This window comes from Capra hircus, chromosome 26, assembly GCF_001704415.2.
Source record: "Capra hircus breed San Clemente chromosome 26, ASM170441v1, whole genome shotgun sequence".
NCBI lineage: Eukaryota > Metazoa > Chordata > Mammalia > Artiodactyla > Bovidae > Capra > Capra hircus.
This window is the reverse complement of record NC_030833.1, coordinates 4,563,785-4,575,919: the sequence shown is the minus strand read 5'-3', so window position 1 is coordinate 4,575,919 and position 12,135 is coordinate 4,563,785. Positions and strand designations below refer to the sequence as shown.

Here is a 12,135-nt window from a genome sequence, read left to right as displayed (position 1 = left end):
CATATTTGTAGAGGAAGCCAGAGGAGCGCCAGGGAGACGACAGGTCACGCAGCCAGGCGGGGAGGGTGGCTTAGACCAGGGTCAGGTTCTAGACTCAGGGCAAAGGTCACGCTGAGAGGACTTGCTGTTACATTGGGTGAGGTTTATCAGAGGCAAGTTCCGTGGCTTGAACAGCTCAAGGGAAAGAAGCGCCATGCAGGAGGTTGGGGATCTTTGGCCTAATTTGTGCTGGATAAAAATTAGGGTGTTTGGAAGTTCGCGTCTGTTCTTAGTTGAATTAACTCGCTTAGCTTGTGGTTTGACTGTGTGATGTGTGCGTGGAGGGCCAGCTCACTGCCAAGCCCTTTCCGAGGTTTCTGGCCTACATTTCTCTCTAATTGCTGAGCCGTTTCCCTTCTAAAGGGAACGTTTACGTGGCTAATCAAGAGTGGTTTCAGCCTGAGCTCCATGGAGTGGAGCTAGCGGCCAGGTGTGGGAATTACCTCTGGTGGCCCAGGGTGGGGCATCCCCCGCCCCCCAGGGTCCCCAGCAGGGCCCAGCAGGGAATGATTCATGCCCGTTGTGTCTAAGCCGCATTCCTCTGGCTTGTATTACGGAAGGGAGGTGGCATTCTCTGCAAGTGTGACAGTGCGGGTCCTGCCCCAGCCCCTCCCGGCCGAGGAGTGCCAGGCCAGAGGAAACTGAGGAGCTGGCGGTCACCACGGGCCCGGGGACTCTGTCCGATGTGAGCATTTCACGTTGGTGCAAGGACACATTTACAGAACTGTGTCCTGGAAACACTGGGGTGTGCCCTGGAGGAGGCCAGCTAGGGGCATCTGGCTTCGGCATCGGTGAGACCCAGGAGAAGCCGATCTGGTTAACCTGGGTGGTTGGCCAGAGGTGCCCGGGGGCAGCTGGATCACGGGAGGATTGTGCAGGGGGCTCCCAGGCCTGCTTCCCCCACCCCAAGCCTGCGAGACCCAGCTCATACTCAGGGTGGGGTCGGGTCAACAGGCAGGGAGACAGGCAGGGGCTCAATCCCTTAGCCCCATATACCTTCCCTCTCCCGCCCCCTTCCCCACGCAGAGAAAGAAAGGGAAAATGTAGTCCCTCAGTCGTGTCCAGCTCTTTGTGACCCCATGGATTGCAACCTGCCAGGGTCCTCTGTCCCTGGGATTTTTCCCAGGCAAGAATACTGCAGTGGGTTGCCATTGCCTTCACCAGGGGGTCTTCCGGACTGAGTTATCCAACCCCCCTCTCCTGAGTCTCCTGCATTGGCAGGTGGATTCTTTACCATGGGCACCACCCAGGAAGACCTGTAAGTGTATCCTATTTACTAGATGCCCCTGGGACCGGAGCCAGTCCTGGTGTGAACCCAGGGAGCTCTGAGGACAGAGGTCAGTGTGCCTGGGGTGTTGAGGGGCTGCGTGTGGGAACGGCCCCACGCCCGGTGGCGGGTGAGCATCCTCCTCTTTTCTGGAAAAAGACGCCAACCAGGGATAATTTTAGGAAATGATGTTTTGAGAGAGAAGTGTAACTTTTTAGAATGAAAAGACAGGAAGCTCTTAGAACTGCAAGATGCTAATCTAACCAGAAGGCTATTTTTAACCCCCTGCTTTCTATAGCTGTCCTCAGAAGGGTAAATTGTTCCAAAGTATGTTTAACTAGCTTGATATGTGTTCCACTGGTGCTATTTCTGCCTCAGGGCCGAGCCTTTCAGGACCGTGAGTCTGACACCCTGACCACCTTCTGCGGGCCGCAACTGCCCCTAGACCTGCGCTGACCTGTCCTCCACTAGGAGCAGGGTATGGTGTCGGAGACAGCAGGTGTCCAAGCACGTCTGCTGTGGTCAAGCCAGCCGCCCTCCGTGTAGAGGGGACCAGTCTGTGACCCAGGATATGTGCCCCAGACCCATAGCACACACTCCCCCTCCTCGGTTAGTTTCAGTCCTCTGGCTACTCGGAGGGGACAAAGCAGGGAGCAGGACACAGAACTATCCAATAATTAACGCAGTAAATACATGCAGAGTACCCACCGAGTACTGCCCGGCACAGAGTAATAACGTGGAAGCAGCCTGATTCTAGAGCCCTGGGCCCAAGTCTGGGCCCCCTTCATACATTTCTGCTCCTGGATGTGGTCGGCCACTTACACACCAGCATGGAGACCCAGAGCTGGAGCTGCTCCACCTGGAGGGACCCATGAAATGGTCTAACTTCTTTGAGAATCAGAAGAAATATATACCTAACCCAGTCTGGCTCATACTCATCTTTATAGCAACTACTAATGCAGAGGACATAAGTGACTCCGGTTTGATACCTGGGTTGGGAAGATCCCTTGGAGAAGGAAATGGCAACCCACTCCAGTGTTCTTGCCTGGAGAATCCCGTGGACAGAGGAGCCTGGTGGGCTACAGTCCATAATGTCACAGAGTCAAACACAGCTGAAGCAGCTTAGTACGCACGCACACAATGCTGTCATAAAATAGAACGTGTAATTTTTTTCTTTAATGGAGAAAGGGGCCCATGAAGGCAGAAGTGACACAGACCCATGTAAGTCGTATGGGGCCTGGTTAGAACCTCCCCACAGGTATTGTACATACGTACCACAGACATACACACCACACTCACGTACACACAACACTACACACACTGCATACAAGACACACCACTGCACACCCACACATACACACACCACACACTCCCACACCACTCACACACACACACACACACACACACACTCCCACACCACTCACACACACACACACACACACACCACACACTCCCACACCACTCACACACACACACACACACACACACACTCCCACACCACTCACACACACACACACACACACACACACACACACCGCCCTCCCTGGTTGGCCCTCACACACTGGAAAATTCTGGAACCACAGGCTGGAATCTTCCAGGGAGTAGTCCGTGTTATACACCGAGCCCGTATCTCCGAACCGACCCGGAGAACAAGTCCACCACAGTAATGCAAAGGCAAGAAGGGAGTTTATTCCTAGCGCGCTAGTGCCCAAGTCTCATCCAGCACAGTGGAATCTGGCAAAAGCCCCAAACAAAGGAGTGTGGCGGCTTATATACAGGCAGATCTTTGTCTCAGTTACAGGAGTAGCTGGCGTTACATGATTGGCCAGGCAGGATGAGCGCATGTCCTATCTCTTTCTGGTTGGTGTGTACGGGAAATCTTCCTAATTTGATCAAGGAATGTTCTGTTAAGGAAACATAACTCAGGTCCTGGGCTTAGTGTATCTTGCTGAGCTTGTCATAGCCGGGGTGTGGCCCCTAACAGTCCGTCCTGCACAGTCTATCCGTGCGGGTCCAGCTACCTGCCTGCTCTGGGGCAGACCTGAACATGAGCACTGGGGTCTGGAGTCCCAAGCCCTCAGGCCTGACACCCACCTGTCCAGAGGTGGACAGGCTCCCTTTCGAAAGCCTGGGAGCGTGGCCCCCAGAAGTGCTCCTGAGGGCCAGCACACCGACTCCTGGGCCCTGAAGCTCTTACCTGTCGGCATCCCCGGGTGTGTTCAGCTCTTTCTGGGGCCTGGCCTGGCCTGGCTGCTGAGGTGCCGTGTTGGATGGAACAGTTGTGTTCCTGCCCCCAGGACACTGAGCATCTCCTGGGAACATTTAAGAAGAATGTCCCTTCTGTCCCGTGGTCACCATGGTTACGTCCTTCACAGTGTTTAATCCTGTCCTTGTGATTCCCTGGCCTAATGTCACGATTTTTGTGTTGTTTTTTCTGCAGATGACCATTCCAGGGTGATTTTAAGCCAAGTGGATGGAATCCCGTGTTCAGACTACATCAATGCTTCCTACATAGATGTAAGTACCCCCCAACCCAGCACAACACTCACACCCGGACCACTGGGGGCTGAGTGTGGATGGGGACCACTGGACCCCTTATTCCCGGGGCCAGGAAGGTAACTTGTCCCCACTTTCCTGGACACGGTGGCCACACCGGCCACCACACAGAGAGCATGAAAGCGCTGGGCCTTTTGAATTAGCATCTGTGCTGGGGACGCGTTCCTAAGTTGCAGATAAGCCCAGAGGAGGCTTGTTTATGCTGCTGCTGCTTAATTACCCAGTCATGTCCGACTCTTTGTGACCCCATGGACTGTAACCCATCTGGCTCCTCCGTCTATGGGATTCTCCAGACAAGGATACCGGAGTGGGTTGCCATTTCCTGCTCCAGGGGTTTTTTTCCGCTCCAGGGATCAAACCCAGGTCTCCTGCTTGGCAGGCAGATTCTTTACCACTGAGCCACCTGGGAAGCCCATACTCATTTATATTACTGCCCAAACAGAACAGAGGGGACCAGTTAAATAATTTGCAGTAAAATCATATAGAATGGATTATTAAGAACCCAGTTTAGTTGAACCTTAAAAGATCAATTGATATGTTACGAATTATTATAAAATTCAGTATAAGAGAATGTGTGCATATTAACCAATTAAACTATATATATCTGTGCCTGTGTGTCTGCTTACATATCTGGAAAGGTATTCACAGAAAAGTACTGGCAAGCGATATGCAGAAATAGCATGTTATTTCTGAAACTCCTGGCAAGGTTTCTTCTTGGTTTTCTGTGTTTTCCAAATTCTCCATGACAAATACATGTTACTTTCCTAACCATAGAGTCCTTCCACAACGACAATTCTGAAAAATCATAAATCTGATTTTATTTCTCTAGGGTTATAAAGAGAAGAATAAATTCATAGCCGCTCAAGGTAAGCTTTTCATTAAGTGACAGTCTGAATGTGATTTTGGTAAAATGACATGGAAGGTGATTGCTTCCTTACCTGGTACCAACCATCCTGGAGGGTTATACAGGCTTTTTGTATGTGTGTGTATTGCTACATTTACATAGCGGATCAGAGTCATCCAGCCTCTCCCGAAGCACAGAAGTGAAAATGTCATGAATCTCACAGCCTTGCCGCTCAATGTGTCTGCTCCACTGGCCAGCGGTGTCCCCTCCCCTGGGAGGTGGTCAGGAATGCGGGCCCCACCCCTGACCAGCTGCTATCCCTGAGTTTGCACCTTAGCCAGCATTCCCCAGGTCCTTCTGCACCACAGAGTCTGAGGAGCATTATACTGTGAGGTGATGGAATTCCTCCAGGGCACAGGGCTTCACAGGATGCAAGAGCTGGACCTCTGCATGAGTACGCCCCGTCTTCGGTCAGGGCAGACAGACAGGGAGGGCGTGGGGCATCCATCATACACAGCCATGTCAGGTGTGCAGCCACACGATGTGTGTGTGCAGAGAGAGAGAGACACACGACCTGTTTCTGCGCCTCTGTGATTTAAACCCAGACGCCCAACGGTCCAGTGCTCGCCATCTCAGCGTGTTGACACTTGCGTTAGAAAACCTTGATTTCTCTTGGCCGGCTGAGCTCTACATGACTTCCAAGTTGTTGGGCTTGGGGAGCAGCTGGGAGGGGAGTAAGTAACTTTCTGGATCCAGCCCATAACCTCGAGGATGCTTTTAGCTGTGAAAGTGTATTAGTCGCTGAGTCATGTTTGACTGTTTGTCACCCCATGAACTATAGTCCGCCAGGCTACCCTGTCCATGGGATTCTCCAGGCAAGAATGCCAGAATGGGTTGCCATGCCCACCTCCAGTGGACATGGCACCACCTTCCTGTGAAAGCACGCCCTTACACCTCACACATGACCCTCTGTGTCTCTGAGCACTTTCAATCCAGCTTATCAGCGTCTGCTTGGGGCTGTCATCCCTGGGAGCCAGGGCTGATGAAGCTGGGTGTCAGGGAGCTAACAGTAGATTTCCTGCACATCCTCATTCCTCGGCAAGAGTCTTTAGAGCAGTGGGTACCAACATTCAGTGTAGACAGCAATCTTAAATGCGCATTTAAATGCACACACAAGAAAATGGGCTTCCCTGGGGGCTCAGAAGATAAAGAATCGGCCTGCAATGCTGCAGAGCCAGGTTCAGTCCCTGGGTCAGGAAGATCCCCTGGAGAAGAGAATAGCAACCCACTCCAGTATTCTTGTCTGGAGAATGGACTGAGGAGCCTGGTGGGCTACAGTCCCTGGGGTTGCAAGGAGTCGGACACAGCTGAGCGACTGGCACTTTCACTTGCTCTGCAAAGTAGGGAGATATACACATAAGCCCACAGTCCATCAGGAACATGCCCAGCTTTTAACATCAGAGACCCTGGCAAACACCTGCTGACACCAATGGAGATGTCTTTTTCATTCTTATAAGCAGACATCCAGAGGAAGTAGCCTGGGCTGGGGCAGCAGCACAAGGGAGAGGGGGCGCTTTCATTCCTCCTCTGCCCTCCTTAGTGTCATCCTCATGGTCACAAAGTGGCTGCTGCACCTCCTGGCACTGCTGTCCCTAGTCAGGCAGGAAGGAGAGCAGCAGGCAGAGGACTTTCTTCCAGGGACACTATCTTTTGTTCAGACCCCCTCCCCAGGGACTTCAGCCTACATCTCACCAGACAGCATCACTAGCTGTGAAGGCAGCTAGGAATGTGATTTTTTCCCAGAGGAAAGAGGGTTAGACATAGCAGGTGGGTCAGGCAGCCGGCAGTGTGTCTCCCTTCCCCCACCCCCACACACAGTCTGATTCAGCGGTTTGGGATGGGAGGTCTTATTCTGAGGCTTCGACAAGCCCCTCCGTGGCCACAAACCACTCTGACAGCTTGCAAACTAGCTCCCATTTAAACAGCATTTGTGGCCCACGATCATCACCCAACTGGGTGCACTAACTTAGCCCCCGAGGATTTCCCAGCCCCTGGGGGGCCGGGTATCAGGGAGAGAGAGGCAGGGCCAGACAGGGAGGCTGCCCCTACTCCAGTCCTGGGACTCTGCAGGGAGTGAATGGGCCCACCACCCCCTTCCTCGGGGCAGGTGGTAGGGGAGCAGCTGTCCTGAGGCCCAAAGGCCAGGGTGACCGGTCTGGGGCTCGCGGGGCCCGCTCTGTCTGACTCGGACCATCCTCTCCTCCCAGGTCCCAAACAGGAGACAGTGAATGACTTCTGGAGAATGATCTGGGAGCAGAAATGTGCAACCATCGTGATGCTGACGAATCTAAAAGAAAGAAAAGAGGTAAGCCCGGCTTCGAGTCCCCAGCGTGTTCTCAGCTGCTGCTGCTTGGCTTGGGGTATGCTCACCACATCCTTTTCCCTTCTCCCTCCTGCTTATCACGGCAGACACAAAAACACAAAACACCGCGGGGCTCACAGCACTTTTAGTTTGAAATACGTTGTCTGTGTTCCCAGGATCTCATTGTCCCAGTCAGTCAGTCAGTCAGTCAGTTCAGTTGCTCAGTCGTGTCCGACTCTGTGCGACCCCATGGACTGCAGCACGCCAGGCCTCCCTGTCCATCACCTACTCCCGGAGTTTACTCAAACTGAGTCGATGAGGCCCTCCGACCATCTCATCCTCCGTCTTCCCCTTCTCCTCCCGCCTTCAATCTTTCCCAGAATCAGGGTCTTTTCCAGTGAGTCAGTTCTTCTCATCATGTGGCCAGAGTATTGAAGTTTCAGCCTCGGCATCAGTCCTTCCAATGAATATTCAGGACTGATTTTCTTTAGGATGGACTGGTTGGATCTCCTTGTTGTCCAAGGGACTCTCAAGAGTCTTCTCCATAACCACAGTGCAAAAGCATCAATTCTTCAGTGCTCAGCTTTCTTTACAGTCCAACTCTCACATCCTAGACTATGATATAAAATGATGCAGGGATTTTCTTCTTTCAATAGAAAGTAATCCCTGGGTGGCCTACCAGTTCTTACGCCACGGTGGGAGCAGTGAATTTTAATATAGAGATTTTTTAGAATTTTGGAACATAACATGTTGGGCTTCAGACCATTAAAAAAAAAAAAAAAAAGTGATTTTCCCCTTATTATTCAGACCAGAGAAATGCATTGGAAAAAAAACAAGGTGTGTTGAAGTCGGATTGATTTGGTATTTCAATGTGTTCGATTAGCTGTTTCGACTTCAGAAAGTAATGCACATGCATTATAAGAACTTGAAATCTCTATAAAGAAGTGCCAGTCAAGCTGATTCATTTCCTAAGTGTGGCTCCCGGACAGGACTGCCCTGGGTGGGGTGCAGGCAGTGAGCCACCGGGCAGACCCCTCATGCAATTCCTGTTGCAATGTGAGGGACTGCGGGTCATGTCAGGAGATGACATAAAACATAATGGAGACAGAAAGTAAAATACAACAGGGACAGTGGAGGTCCTGGAGGGACAGACCAAGACGCAAGGCCAGGCTGAGGCCCTGCTGAGCTCCGTGTCGGGCTCAGGGATGCTGAGGCCCCCTTGGGCCTGGGAGGCCTTCACTTTTCAACTCCAAGGACACAGACCCCTGTAGAATAAACTGGGACACAGCATGACTGGGAATCTGGAGGTGTGGTGGAGAGGAGGCAGCCCCCACCCTGGTTCCTGGGCCAGGCCAGGCAGGAGGGCTCATGTAGAGGACGATGGCGCTGCTGGGTCTTAGAGACTGGGGCACGGGGTCTGGGGGGCTATGCCAGATGCAAGCAGAGAGAAGCACTGGGGCGTGTTTGTGAGGCGGGGAGCAATCTGCGGGACCCAGAACCAGGATGCCCACTCCAGGAGCAGAATGGCTAGAAATACATCAAGGCACCAACCGGGGCTTGCAGCCCGGATATTGGGCCGACGTGGATGGGCGCTCGAGGGCTTCCTCAGCAGTAAGCAGAGGCCTGCGCTTTTGCTCCAGAGTTGAAAGCAGAACAAGGAGGCAGATGGGAAGCTGGCAGCAGGCAGACTGTTCTTCTCGCACGTTCCAGCGTGAGGGCCCAAACAGGGGTGGTGGCAAGTGGGTCAACAAGGAGACGCAGCTTGGTCAGAGACATCTGTCCCGGGGCCTGTGTGGTCCTGGCTCCAGCCAGATATAGGTGCCATCCACCGTCACTCACTGGCCAGGGGCTGGCCGGCCTGTCCCCACAAAAGCCCAGGCTGCTTGGCTAGGGCTCAGGGTAAGGGGGCCCAGGGGCTGCCCTATGGGATGGAAGTGACAGACCGTGGGGAGCTCAGCCAGGGCAGGAGAGGGGAGGCCGGCCAGCAGCAAAGGCAGCCATGAGGTGGCCCCCAGCTCCCCCACCACTAATTTATTCCACCCAGAAAAGCAGCGGAAAAGCCTCCAACCCCACCCCACTTCCGGTCGGGGAGTGGAGAGGGGTTTTCTTTTGTTTCCAAGGGAGCTGGGACAGGGCTAGGGAGGGCCAGCCTCCTCCTCCTCCTCCGTGTGAATCCTGCCCAGGCCCCCTGCGTGCTCTCTCACCGGAAAGAGTGATGGGCGGAAGCAGGGGGTTCCCAGGCAGCCACACGTCGTGGGGTGGGGTGGGTGCGGGGGTGGGGGGGGGCGCTGTGTCCCGGTGCTCTGAGCGGATGCTGCAGCCCCATGCCTTGGACGAGGAGGCTGACCTGGAGCCCGGCGTCCCCTAGAACCAACTGATCTTTGGGCCAGGCTTTCGGGGTCTTGTTTGCAAACAAGAGACAGAGACCAGTGCAGGGACGGTGGGGCTCGGAAGGCGCCCCCGTCTCCCCCATCAGTCATCTTGTGGCTACATTACTTGACATGCCCCCTCCCCCGGCTCTTTCTCTGCAGCCTCCTACTGCATTTTTCCATCGCTGTGACTCAGACTCAGCCTGCCTTTGGGCCTCGATTTTCAGTGTCTCAGATAAAATGGTTTCTCAATAGAGTTCCCCTTTTCTTAATTGCTTATACTTCTGTTGTGGTCTCCTTGGCTTCAGCATCCTGGCTCAGTGTTGTGAAAGCTGGCATCTCATGATCTGAATGGGGTGGAGTGCGGGTGGCAGGCGGTGGTGACCGCTGAGTAGATGGGAGTGCCAAGGGCGTGAAAACAGAGCACACGCTGAGCCCTGTGGGGGTCTGAGAAGCAGCCCTCCGGTCCTCGAGTGAGAGTCTGTCAAGGCGAGAGTCTCTGGAGGGTCCCCAGGAGGCCAAGACTGCCCCAAACCATGACCTTCAGGGTGGGCTTCTCCTCGGGGTCCCTTCAGAGCTGCCCAGGGCCAGGTTGCAGGAGGGGAAGTTGGTGGGTGTCGTCACACAAGCCCTGGGCTCTGGTAAATACCAGCTGACTCTTGTTTTATAGGATTATTCATCCTCGTGGCCTGGCCTGTGAGCTGTGCCCAGTGTGCCATGTCCAGGGTCAGCCATGGAGCAGGGGTCCCCCCATTAGGGGGACCTCATGCCTTCAAGTCCTCCTTGCAGGAGGATGCCCTGGGGTCAGGAACTGGAGGCCCAGTCCCCACCCCCTCCTGTGTGGTCCATTTGTAGTTCTAGGGGAGGGAAAGCAAAGGAAGACCTCTCTGTGACCACCCACCCATCCAGCTCTACAAATTCCTGCATCAGTCTTATCCCTGGCTGGAGAAAAGTCAGAGGCGTTCAGCTGACAAGTCCATGACTCTTCCACAGAGGGTGGGTGGGATGCGAATGGAGTTCACCCTCAGCGCTGGGCGGGAAAAATGACCCACCAAATCCGACGGGCAGTGTTTGGGGAGCACGTGGTCCTCTGGGGCTTGAGGAAGCCCCGCCCAGGTGAGGCCGCTTCCACGTGGGTCCCCAGCTCTGTAGAGCAGCTCAGCCCAACGGTCCAATCAGTACGTGTGGTTAGTAAGGGGATGAGTAACCGAGGCATCAGAGGGGCCCGATTCTGGTCTCAGTCCTGCCGCTAAGCAGCACCGAGGAGACGGAGGCACACCGCCCCGGCCTCTGAGGACTGTGTTGCTGGAGCTGGCTGTGTGCGAGGCCTTGTGTCCGTGGTCCGGGCGGAGGGCGACGAGGTGATGAAAGGCCCCCCGCAGACCTCCTGTTTCTGCCCACGTGTCCCACGCAGGAGAAGTGCCACCAGTACTGGCCGGACCAGGGCTGCTGGACGTACGGGCACATCCGGGTGTGTGTGGAGGACTGCGTGGCGCTGGTGGACTACACCGTCCGGAAGTTCTGCATCCAGTCCGTAAGCACGTGACTTCCTGCAGAGGCAGGCTTGCGAGGCGAGGCACGCGTGCGCGCTTCATCATAGGAAGCACTTGCCTTACCCCAACACCCTCACCCCACCCCCACCCCACCCCCACCCCCAGCAGCTCTCACAAGGGGAGACGAGGCGGAGGCGGTGCCGGGCAGGGACGCGGGATGCTCCCCACAGATCCGAGTCTACAGGGCAGCTGCCAGGCAGGTGCACGTGACCTTGAGTCGGGGTCGATACTCCTGGCTCCCAGAAACCACCTGGGTGGAGGAAGTTGAGTCAGTTGGAGCATCCTGGCAGTGTGGAAAGGGGTTCCCCACTCAGTTACACAGGGCCGTTTCACACACTGGCATGGAGACATGAGGTTTTTCTTTTTTTTTTTACAGTTTCAAAATTATATCTGAAACATTTCATTATTTTTCAAACTGTTTTCCTGCTAGTCACTCCTCCTCCGAGATGATTTAAGGCAGCCTTCAATAAAAACACCTGTAGGCGAGGCGGATGAAATAAGAGATTTCAGAGATTAAAAAAAAAAAAATTAGAAAAAAGCGGAAGGTGGTGTTATCAAGAATCAAAGGTAGAGTGATGGGTGTGGTTAGATCACAGAATATGAGCCTGAGCTTCCTAGAAGCCACAGCAAAAGAGGAGAGAGGATGAGCTTTATCATATTAGTGTCCCCGACCTTGGCCTACCTCCTCCCAGAAACACATACGTGCACACACGCACACACACGCTTCCAAATACACTGTATAACTTCCATGACTTGGGGCAGAGAACCAAACTCCTCGGTTCTGGGTAAGAAGAGTGGAGAAAGCTTTTGAGGGAAGGGTGGGGTGGTGTGGGGTGGGGTCTCCCAAGGGTAGACCAACCAGATGTTTTCCCCACAAACCAAGCCGCTTTTGAGAGTTAAAGCTTATGCTGTTGGCAGTTACACGGCAATATACAGTCGCGGCAAACTGGGACGCAGCCAGCCTGCTGGCCGACGGGCCTGTGAGCCCTAGGGCCAGCTGCAGGGAATTGCCTGGCTGCTGGGGCCTGGCCCAGCCTGGTCCTGGCCCGGGTGACCGTGGGCCCTGCTCTGCTGTTCCCGCCTCTATGGGGTCCAGTAAGCATCAGGGTCTCCCACTCCCGGGCGTCCAGTCTTCACTGATGGGC

General features: G+C 54.3%; 1 protein-coding gene across 3 annotated transcripts in view; it reads left to right on the top strand.

The window, feature by feature from the left end:
• PTPRE (protein tyrosine phosphatase, receptor type E) overlaps window positions 1–12,135 on the top strand; it is a 179,558-nt gene that overhangs the window by 148,823 nt on the left and 18,600 nt on the right. For all 3 annotated transcript variants that reach the window (XM_018041550.1, XM_018041551.1, XM_018041552.1), the window contains 4 exons: window positions 3,747–3,823; window positions 4,692–4,728; window positions 6,974–7,071; window positions 10,852–10,971. In XM_018041550.1, coding sequence (XP_017897039.1) covers window positions 3,747–3,823; window positions 4,692–4,728; window positions 6,974–7,071; window positions 10,852–10,971 — 332 coding nt within the window. The remainder of the gene's footprint in view (window positions 1–3,746; window positions 3,824–4,691; window positions 4,729–6,973; window positions 7,072–10,851; window positions 10,972–12,135) is intronic.